This window comes from Lasioglossum baleicum, chromosome 19 (assembly GCF_051020765.1).
Source record: "Lasioglossum baleicum chromosome 19, iyLasBale1, whole genome shotgun sequence".
NCBI classification, from domain to species: Eukaryota; Metazoa; Arthropoda; class Insecta; order Hymenoptera; family Halictidae; genus Lasioglossum; species Lasioglossum baleicum.
In genome coordinates, this window is record NC_134947.1 from 3,839,954 (window position 1) to 3,850,645 (window position 10,692).

General features: G+C 34.4%; 4 protein-coding genes and 1 long non-coding RNA gene across 5 annotated transcripts; 4 read left to right on the plus strand and 1 right to left on the minus strand.

Annotated features, from left to right (window-relative positions):
• Window positions 1-21: 21 nt before the first annotated feature.
• On the plus strand, window positions 22-1,626 carry LOC143218446 (uncharacterized). The gene is made up of 2 exons (XM_076443618.1): window positions 22-585; window positions 877-1,626. Exons 1-2 carry the CDS (start codon window positions 175-177, stop codon window positions 1,213-1,215), a joined length of 750 nt encoding a protein of 249 aa, XP_076299733.1. The 5' UTR covers window positions 22-174; the 3' UTR covers window positions 1,216-1,626.
• A 654-nt stretch (window positions 1,627-2,280) lies between these two features.
• Window positions 2,281-3,670, plus strand: LOC143218453 (uncharacterized). Its single transcript, XM_076443628.1, is given in 4 exon segments — window positions 2,281-2,554; window positions 2,622-2,789; window positions 2,865-3,130; window positions 3,133-3,670. Coding segments are annotated over 4 exon segments (1,038 nt in total). The 5' UTR covers window positions 2,281-2,445; the 3' UTR covers window positions 3,628-3,670.
• A 137-nt stretch (window positions 3,671-3,807) lies between these two features.
• On the plus strand, window positions 3,808-5,025 carry LOC143218451 (follicle cell protein 3C-1-like). Its single transcript, XM_076443624.1, has 3 exons — window positions 3,808-4,594; window positions 4,664-4,735; window positions 4,816-5,025. Exons 1-3 carry the CDS (start codon window positions 4,322-4,324, stop codon window positions 4,927-4,929), a joined length of 459 nt encoding a protein of 152 aa, XP_076299739.1. The 5' UTR covers window positions 3,808-4,321; the 3' UTR covers window positions 4,930-5,025.
• A 63-nt stretch (window positions 5,026-5,088) lies between these two features.
• LOC143218437 (uncharacterized) lies at window positions 5,089-8,940 on the plus strand. The gene is made up of 5 exons (XM_076443598.1): window positions 5,089-6,736; window positions 6,798-6,883; window positions 6,939-7,254; window positions 7,577-7,680; window positions 7,816-8,940. Exons 1-5 carry the CDS (start codon window positions 5,584-5,586, stop codon window positions 8,515-8,517), a joined length of 2,361 nt encoding a protein of 786 aa, XP_076299713.1. The 5' UTR covers window positions 5,089-5,583; the 3' UTR covers window positions 8,518-8,940.
• On the minus strand, window positions 7,989-10,650 carry LOC143218455 (uncharacterized). The gene is made up of 2 exons (XR_013011067.1): window positions 9,160-10,650; window positions 7,989-9,040 (listed from the first exon to the last, which is right to left on the minus strand). It is a non-coding gene; the product is annotated as an uncharacterized LOC143218455 (long non-coding RNA).
• Between the last annotated feature and the right edge of the window lie 42 nt (window positions 10,651-10,692).

The window sequence follows — 10,692 nt, forward strand, 5'->3', positions numbered from 1 at the left end:
AGATATAGACTGATAGAGACGTGAAAACAGAGCGAGTTTTCATGCAAACGTCATATCCGGATAAATTGACTTCTTATGTGATATATATATATATATATATATATAATTAAACAGGCCTATTCAGTATTCACTGCTACATATTCACCAATTCACCATCCATCATGTTGCGCAACAATGCCTATTACTGAAAACAAGCAGTTTTGGCTGGAATTTATTGAAGCGTATCGCGAATTACCAGCACTGTGGAAAGTAAAAAGTGACTCCTACAGAGACCGTAATTTGAAAACTAAGGGCTACAATGTTCTGGTAGAAAAACTGAAAAGTATTCTACCTGAAGCAAATAGGGAAGTTGTAAAAAAGAAAATAAATGCTTTACGGACTAACTACCGAAGAGAGCTGAAAAAAATTAAAGTTTCTGGTCGGTCTGGTACTGGAACTGATGAGATCTATGTGCCCACACTATGGTACTTCAATGACATTGACTTTTTAAGAGACCAAGAAACAGCTGTTGCAGAAACTTCCATTTTAAACTACAATAATTCTGAAAATGAGGATAGTGACAATAATGAAACAACATCCCCACAAGTGGGTACATTTTTATTATTTTTGTATTATTAGAACATGCAATATATAGGTCTAGTAGGTTACAAAATTCAAAGTATGTTAATTTATTTAATAAGAGATCACGCGCATTTGTAAACAAACAAATGATCATGAATGATGAAAATTCCACTTTCGCGAAAACTTTAAAGATATTCATTTCTAGCCATACATGTGGCATACATGTCCTGAGGAATCTGTAACAAAAATGTTTTGTTTGTTTAGTTATTTTCAATATATTGTAAATGTGATGTGTATGTAGTATTTATTTTCTAGGAAGACACTCCATGTCGTAAAAGGCAAGCTATATTAGATGATACTCCGCAACAAAAAATTGTCAGGAAAACTAAAATAGTGCAAGATGAACAAAATGAACTTTGTTCTATCGCCTGCGACCGATTGCAATCAAGCAACGATGATGCAGATATTCTGGGTAAAGCTTGGGCATTGGATTATAAGCAACTAAAACCTGATCAGCAACTTTTTGCAAAGAAGGCCATTAATGACATACTATTTGAAGGCCGTTTGGGCACGTTGCATCGATATTCCATAGTCATTAATGACCCCCAGACTTCAAGATCAATTCAGTCACATTTAAATATTAAGTGCGAGTAATTAAAAGTTAAAGAAGATATGTAGCAGCTAAACAACGATGAGGAAAAAAGACAGTGTCCTTTTCTCATCATCGAGTCAGCCATGGCCCAAACATCACCTCCGGGCAACGAACCGACTCGTGCGAAAACATCGACACAAACAAGGAGAAACAGATCGCGTCCTTCTCCTTGCCACCAAGTCAGCTGTATCCCAAACATAAACGCAGCGTGGGCAAAAAGGCGACAGGTTATCGAACCTAGGCCCGCGAAGACAAAGGTTCCCCGTCTCTCCCCGCGACACCGCGAGCGAGTATATAATATCACGCAACTGTCATCGCGTAACAGCGATTACCGAATATACACTATGTAGAGTCAAAGATTGTGAAACAGTTCAGTACGATCTCTTGAGAAAATATACGATTTTTATAACAGATTTTACATAGTGACCTAATATAGAACAATAGTCCATATACAGTCTCCGAACATTTCCACAGATATGCAATTTCGAAAATGAAATATTTTTCTTTTAATATGCGTAATCTGAAACACGAAATGAGATATTTTACTTTTTGTGTTGTTATTAATACTCTTTGAGAGACTGCATTACTTTATGGGTGATTTAATATTTCTTATTTTAGCAATAATTCGAAGGAAGAAACTATATCATTTGCCACATTTTCGTTTTATTTTTTGTTTGACTGCGGCTATTCGCATACGATAACAAAGCGCAACGTTCCAAATTTGCACGTTAGCATATACCCTGATAACCAAATTCTCGATTTCTGTCTGGGATTCTCCGCGTGTATTAGTAGCTATTTTTGCCGTCTAATAGCGGAGAGCAATAGCCGAGGGCAAATTGAAGGCAGCCGGCCGGCTGCTAGCCCCTGAATCTGCATTTGTTTAAGAGGGCAGTACCGTCGCGTCTACTGATGTGATTGGCTAATGTCGTTTTACAGGGCCGCATCGTCGGTGAGGGTAGTTCGCACTAATGTGGCAGATGTCAGCACCGAAGAGAGTGGGGGTCTTAGGGTCTAAGGTGGGGGTACAGAATATCCTATAATCTTATGAAATCGCCGCGCATGCGCAAGAAAAGATGCACCATATCGGAAGTCAGTCGTGGCGTGTCATGTCGTGTATAGAGTGCGTATAGTGTATGGTCGTGTATACATGCGCATGCTGATTGCTGAACAATGCTGATAGGAACGGTCAAGGCGAAATATTTTATATATTCTAATATAGTACAAAATTTCTAATGTTTACTACTAAAGAGCGACTTATAAAACGTACTGGAAAGAATGCTATTGGTCGTTACGAATTTTTGAAACTGTTAGCTACGGAATTTAAAACGACTAAATCTAAAGGTAAAGTGTGTATAAAACAAGGTTGTACGACGGTTCATGATCACAATTAATATTATTGGTTTTACAGAAGCTAAAGAACAAGTATTGGCAAATCTTGCGAATTTTGCTTATGATCCCATTAACTATGGATATATAAGACAACTTCAAATAATTGATTTATTCCTTTATGCCTTATCTGAAGATAATGTAAAGTTAGTGCGTTTCGCAGCAGGAGGTATTTGTAATTTGTGTGTTGGTAAGTATTTATTTATTTATTTATAAAAGTAATACTACTTAATGGTAAATGATTAATAGAAAGATTATTTTCTAGATCCAATAAATAAGTTTTATATTTTGCGTAATAGAGGCATTCAATTATTAACATCCCTTCTTTCTTCGCAAGACGAAGATATCTTGCTTTCAATAATTGCTTGTTTAATATATTTAAATACACCCGAAGCAAAAGATCAAATAACCAGAGATATAATCGACAATATATCTGAATTGTCTTCGAATCATCAAAGTAATCGTGTGAAAAACTTGGCGATTGTGTTTCTGAACGATCATTCGAAAACAATGATCGAACCTAAAGATACATGAAATATAGTTTTCATTGTTCGCATAATAGAAATTGTAGCAATCTGAACATGAAGCTGGCAAAGACAGTTTTAGAGTTTTTAAAAAAATATTGTACAGGGACTGATTTAGCCAACTCGACGAAAGGTTTCAGAGATATGAAAACTGCGAATGAAATATCAGTTTTCAGAACGATTACAAACGACGATATACTAAATTTCTCAAAATTAACTAACGATTACAATACGGTACATACTGGCTCTGCGAATAATCTCGTACATGGTGCTTTTCTTAATGGCTTAGTATCTGGTGTACTCGGTACGAAAATACCAGGCCCAGGAACAATAGTAGTACAACAAAATCTCGCATACCCAAACCCATGTTACGCAGAAGATAAAGTAGAAATAAAAGTGCAGATACTTTCTAGGAGGAAGATCATTAAATGCGAGTATATTTGTATTGCAAATGGAGAGAAGATAGTTTTGAAAGGAGATGCGAAACTCATAAAAAATTCATGAAACGTTAGTGCACTCTGTATTACAATCACGGTCATTGTACATACATACAACATTTTCGAGTAATGTTCTTTTTGCTTTAATCCTGTGAAGCGTTTTCTCTGTGCAACTTTTAAATAAACAAAATTAGAGTTGGTCGTTAATTCATTAAAATGTTTGATTGGTTGTCACGATTACTGTTTTATTACCGATCAATCATTAATTACTTACGATCATCAATTTTTAATTAATTTCATCGAGATGGAATCAAAACTATATGCTTCTAGTAAATGATGTACATCAGAATTAGTTTTACAATGAAGAAATAACATCGTTGAATAATAGATATCCAGTAACAAGTGTTAGAACAATTTGTACTAATACGATCACGGTCATTGTTATTAAAAAAATCGAAACGATCTACTTTGTTCTATTTATTTACGTTTCTAGATTGTACGTCTGTTTATAAATAAAGAGCTAATTATTTTGTGTAAAGAATGATTGCGAGACACCCACAAAATATTGCTTATATATGCATACGAGGTTTTGACCCATTTTAATTGCTGACACAATGAAACATGTACCTTTAATATCAACTGCAGTCGCTGGTTAACTTTCATTTAGTATTCGCAAGTGCTTTCTAACTCTGTTGAATTAATATAAAAATAAAATCAAAAGTTCAGCACTGTGAAGAGAAATATTTTCTTAAAAAGAAAAAATGTATTACACGCATATACTACTGGTAGTTTGTCTTGGATCTGTACTGGCAAATGATCAAAGAAAATCAGATGTTTTAAATAACACTCTTATTAAAGTGGAAACTACTGAATCTCCTTTCGGTTGTGTTTGTGGAATTTTCTTAAGCAGTCAATTTAAGAAGGGTAGTCAAAATCAACCTAATGGAAATCCTGCTCTCGTCCATGATCAACCTGGAATATTTCCCTGTACTCCAGGAGGAAATAGACAATGCACGAATAAATGTTTAGACACTGTAAGTAAACTTATAGAAACATATTTATTCTTTATTTCGTTGTGCAAATGCAATTACATCTCGTTACAGATTATTAAGTACCTTCCGAATAGTCCTACAATATTGTGCGGTTCGCTAGACCGTGACTGCCATAAAGAGAGAGTAAGTATTATATATACATAGTACATATATAGATACGTTATTTTCAGAATAAAAAATAATTAAATATACTTCTATAACAGGCTCATTTATTTATTAAAAACTGTAAAAAACACGAGTGGATTAATACGCGCTTGTCTGCTGGAAGAGAATATTGCTGTAAAAATGGAGCACCATACAAATGTCCGATATATTAAAATATGTGTAACGGATTTTGTAACTTTTTTATTTTTATATGTTAGCAAATATGAAACTCGTTTTATTCAATAAATTATATTTTTGCTTGCCCTTAAATTGTCCACTTGAACGTCCCGCTTCTTGTCTAAATATAGCTTCAAGATCGTCACCTACACACTCCACATAGAATCAAAGGAATCCCGGATAAATATCTGAAATGGTCATTCTATAATTAGACTTTCAGAGATGTGAAACTGTTTTCTACTTTGTGCATCACAAAACAGAAATATTTTTCATCGTCAAGGATTATCGTCGTTTACATATTAATCGACATGTCGTGCAGAAGTTTGTTCTTTGATTTTGATCGGTGCTAATAGGTCAAGTTCAAGCATAACCCTAATAACAATATAGATGACAATGTTAAATTTAAATTGATCAGTTTAATCTCATGCCTTGTAAACTTGAATCGATAGTTACACTACCCCTAGTCTTTAGAATCATTTTACTTTTATCGATGGAAAATGAGAAAGAGCCATCGTTGTTATTTTGAATAATCAGAAAATAATTTTAAATTGCAACATCTAGCAAGAATGAAGCATAATAAAGTCTTACTCTGACACTATTAGTGAATAGTTTGTGTTAAAGATTTTGTAATCAAGGAATTAGCAAAAAATATGTGTGCACGATTATTAGCGTGTCCTTTATGCTCTCAACCAGGATTCTTAACATTGGATGCACTGCGAACAGGATTAATAAGTGTAGCAACTCGACCTCTCTCATGCCCAGTATGTAATGAAATATTGCTTGGTATCGATAAACTGACCATTCATTTGTTTAGTCACACTATCAATTTACATGGCAACAATACAGTGGAATCTTTGAAACATACAAATGTTTTTCTGAACAATAACAATTCAGGAACAGTACATAATTTAGAAACTATAAGTTTTCACGATTGGAATGTAAGCAAGGCACAAACTGCAGATTTCAAATCCTCTAAAAATGTAGAAACTACTGAAAATGAAATTCCAATTTTGAATGCAAGAGTTTCCATGCAAGAACAAAGTTTGCCTGTAAATAATACATCTCAAGTTGCATTTCTACCAAATTCGATTTGCAAAACTGAAGGAATAAATTTGATTCACAAAACACACGAAAATGATAAAATAATGCCAAAAGTGAACAAAGAAATAATACAAGAAACGATGGGAGTAAATTACGCCACGCAGAATCATGTTACAAACAGTATTAAACATGCGAACGCTGTTCAAGATCATGCTCAAAGAGAAGATATAGAAAATTTCAAGCAATGGACTGGGAATCAACATTGCGAGGAACAAACCTCTATAAATGAGAATATAAGAACAGAAATTAAAGAACCCTGTAGCACTAAACAAAACTACAACAAGCAAATAACATCGGTGAATAAATATCCGGTGGTAACAAGTGTTACAACAATTTCTACTGATACTGTGGTGGAAAGGTATAACAATGAAAAGAATGAACAAGACAATTCATTAATTACATGTAACGAAAACCAGTCTGAAATTTTGGAGAACGGACAAATATTGTCCGAACTGAAACAAATTAAACCGTTGCCTACGAAGGAAAAGATCGAACGTTGTAATATATGTGGCTTTCACTTTCCTGACTATAACATTTTACTTTTACACAAACAGTTAGTGCACATGATCAATGAGAAAAATTTGAACATCATTCCTGAAAATTTTCTTAAAAGTTATTCGTGCCATTTATGTTCCAAAATATTTAAAATGCGTGGTAGTTTAATGGTTCATATGAGAGTAGCGCATATGGGATATAATTTAGGTAGATTGTTGATATTATAAAGATATCGTATTTGTTGCATATTAACCAGAAATATTTTTAGGTTCCTTAGCTAAAGGTGGACAAGTGGAACTCATATTTAATGAGAATAAATACAATTGTCCGACATGCGGAAAAGTATTTAAAAAGGTACGACAATTATTTTACAGAATTCTTGAAAGTAAAGATACGCTTATTGTTTTAGGAGCAACATGTGATACAGCATTTAAAAACTCACGAAGCAAAACAATGGGAATGCGATGTATGCAGTAAAATGTTCACAACGAAATATTTCTTGAAAAAGCACAAAAGATTGCATTCGGGAGAAATGCCTTACAAATGTAATATATGTAACAAGACATTCACTTTCCAGCAATCGTACCACAAACACAGATTATATCACAAAGATGATAAACCACATACGTGCGCAACTTGTGGCAGGTCATTTAAAGAGCTATCTACTTTGCATAATCATGAAAGAATTCATACCGGGGAGAAACCTTTTGCATGCGAAACTTGTGGTATGTGACTTTTTTCAAAGTATATGATTTTCTTCGATAAATGCTACCAGAGTCTTGGAATAAAGCATGTTTTGTTTTCAGTTATTACTAACGATTTAACATGGAGTGTTCTGTTTCTACAATGTGTACATAACAAAGTTTTGTGACCGTTGACGGTTGACGCTGCGCTATAAGTGTAGCTTACACATGAAAGTTGAAATTAATAACAAATACCAACACATGACAATTCAAAATGTTATTGCTGTATAATGTTTATTTTAAGAACGCTTATATTAACTAATTATGCGTAACATTAACTATGACAAATCCTTATTTCTTTTAGGAAAGTGCTTCCGACAACGTGTATCGTATTTAGTTCATCGGAGGATTCACACAGGCGTTATGCCTTACAAGTGTACGATATGTGGAAAAAATTTTAGATACAAGGTACGTTATACAATAAGCATAGTCAAAAGCGTGTGTATGCGTGCGGTATGGAAATAAACGAGCGAGGAAGTAGAAATATGTTATAGTTGTAAAAATGAAATATTTTCTAATTCTGCTACCTATTTGTTCGAACAGGTAAGCCAGAGAACTCATAAATGTCCAGCGCACCAGATGGGAATCATGCAACAAACGAATAGTATCGATCTCCAGGCAACACAATTATCAAATATTCAAAATTTGAATAGTAATTCGTGTAAACTTCAGAAGAGTTGTATAGAAGAGAGTCAACCGATTTTAAACGTTATAAATGATGAAGAAAATAAATATGTCCTAATAATAAATACTCAAGGACAACATCTGCTGACGAAGGAATTAAATATTAGCAATACACAAGTAATCCAAGAAAAAGAGCAAAAATTGGACGAGTGCATGGGTGCGAACGATAAAAACGAGGAGATGAGAAACATTTGGAAGAATAACATTCCTGATAATTCTATATTTAAGGAATCGGATGAAATATCTACAAAGTTGTATACAGAAACTGAGAAACCGCTTCAAGAGGATACGAATGACTTATTCTCGATGATAATATCTCCACTGGAAAACGGATTATCTTCACCCACAGCTGAAATGGAACATTTGAGACTATCGTCGCCAGCACAAAAAGAAGATGGTTTAAAACCTTACAATAGCTTTAGAAATACAATGCACAAAGCGAACGTAGACAATACAAGAATGGAAGAAAGGTTTAACGGTCAAGATAATGTAACAAACACTTTACAAACTATAAATGAAGAATCTTTAAAGCAACTTCTATATGGTATTAATGATAAGTGACTACAAAATTAGTTATTAATGAGTAGACTGCGGATCTTTATGCAAAATGATAGAGGAGCAATCATATATGGACATCTTCAATTTATCAAATTTTTCAACAATTTTTAATTTTATCTACTCAATTTTGCTATAAATGCATAAAGATCCGCAGCCTATTAACGAGTACATAGAAAATCAATGATTAGTCTCTGTTGTCTAAAATAAATAGACAGGATTTATAAACATTATATGTTACTCTTAAAATGTAGAGTAAAATCTACCAAATATTTTAAGGATATAAATAGTGTGATTATTTATTTAAAGATAAACTAATGTGATTTAAATTTATAGAAATGGTAAATAACTGATGTACATACATACAACATTTTCGACTAATGTTCTTTTCGCTTTAAGTAAATATATTGGAAGAATTTAGAACTATAATTTTTTTATCATTTTCAACCTAGAAACTTCCATTTCACTCCAGTTTGTTGCCATTTAGGTTGAAAATGTTTATTTCGCATAAAGATCCGCTGTCTATATACTAAATAATATTTCAGTTAATTGCGACGAAACGTCAATTGGATTAGAAAAAGTTATTTCTTATTATGTCAATCGAATCTTATGAACAAAATAAATGATTCGATATATAGTTTAGCTTACTTAACGATGCTCTGCCTTTGAATCACTTTGAATTTTGAATTGTGGTCCCAATATTTGTTTATAGAAAAGCACGTTGCACTGAAATCCACATTTTTATGAAACGAAGCCATAAGATTATTCTTATTATTGATTGGTTAACAAGGAAGACGAATAGCGAATAGCGAGCGTCGACCAATCACCGCAGAGAAGCTCTTCATTTTGCTGTATAAAGCACACACAGATAAAGGAACACACGTGTTTCTGTTCGAGTCGACCGAAACTGAAACTAAATCGCATATCTGTGTCGCGTATAATCTATGGTCGAGATATCGTAGCAGACGACGCTCCAATCGACTTGACAGCATAGTCCGTATTTTCACGTGTCTTCTCGTACATCGCATTGCGTAACTGGAGTCCGACTTCCAGGGAGGAGCTCCCTTTTTCGGTAAGTAGATGTCCATAAATAAAATGAAAAATCAACTAGCATTCGACGATTGTTACGCGTTCAACCGAGTCGATGAAAATCTGATCAATTTATTAACTAGCATATATATCGTTTATCACAAGCTGTTTTGACGCAGCCTACGAAATATTTCACATTATCGGCCAATTGGCCGCTACCAAACCAGATTTTCAACCAATCGTTGCCAGTGTATACACACTTGTCGCGATTAAAAGAATAATAAGTACTGGAACCTAATGTCTTTTCAAACATCACAATCGTAAAGGTTCGTCTATTTTCGTGGCACGTTCGAACGCGATAGAATATTTAGAAATCTTTTAGAATTCTTCAATGAGTATTTATCGAATACACGACGATATGTCACGCGATATTATCGTCTTATGCATCATTGTAGACACATGTAAACACCGTCTCACACATGCATGATGACTACGATGTTTTAAAAGCGTGTAACGATAAATCGAGGTTAACAAAATCAATTCTTTGAAAATTCTATCGGAATAGTGAGATTTTCGCGTAGGTACATGAATAGTCGATATTCCCATTTGAACTGAAACCATGCAATAGGTTCGACGTGAAAAAGTAGATATTTATTTATGGAAATATTAATCGGAGTCTTCTCTGTCACTATCATTTGTTGACAGATCATTTCGAGTTACGTCAGTAAATACGCGAGTGTTGTATTCATTTCCAGAATCGTTTACGATATCTACGCATGTTGTACCATTGCATGACGTTGAACAGAATGCGTACGATATCTTCTGTCACATCAAGTTAGGTATTTTCAGCGAATCGGATATCAAAATCCTGTAACGGTGTAGTTGAATTTTTTCTGATTAACTGCCAAGGAGCAACTGTTTCGTGGCTAATTCGATATTGTAGACGACACGGAGGCGACGGAGGTGGAGAGAAAGTAAAAGTGTGCAAGTTTGAAAAAAAAGGTACAGCAAGATGGCTATTCGCGCCGGTTTCGTGTCTGCGTCTGCTGCTGCTGTGCTGGCGCGGCGTTATGAGTCGTGATCAGTCGTGATTTCACTCCACGCGGGCATCGAATTTTCGAACGCACCGACGACGACCGACGACGACGTTGA

Coding starts and splice junctions, on each gene's coding strand:
- LOC143218451 (XM_076443624.1), top strand. CDS start 4,322: ATGTATTACACGCATATACTACTGGTAGTTTGTCTTGGATCTGTACTG. Junction 4,595..4,663: donor CGAATAAATGTTTAGACACT/GTAAGTAAACTT, acceptor ATCTCGTTACAG/ATTATTAAGTACCTTCCGAA. Junction 4,736..4,815: donor GTGACTGCCATAAAGAGAGA/GTAAGTATTATA, acceptor CTTCTATAACAG/GCTCATTTATTTATTAAAAA.
- LOC143218446 (XM_076443618.1), top strand. CDS start 175: ATGCCTATTACTGAAAACAAGCAGTTTTGGCTGGAATTTATTGAAGCG. Junction 586..876: donor ATGAAACAACATCCCCACAA/GTGGGTACATTT, acceptor TTTATTTTCTAG/GAAGACACTCCATGTCGTAA.
- LOC143218437 (XM_076443598.1), top strand. CDS start 5,584: ATGTGTGCACGATTATTAGCGTGTCCTTTATGCTCTCAACCAGGATTC. Junction 6,737..6,797: donor GCATATGGGATATAATTTAG/GTAGATTGTTGA, acceptor AAATATTTTTAG/GTTCCTTAGCTAAAGGTGGA. Junction 7,255..7,576: donor TTTTGCATGCGAAACTTGTG/GTATGTGACTTT, acceptor TATTTCTTTTAG/GAAAGTGCTTCCGACAACGT.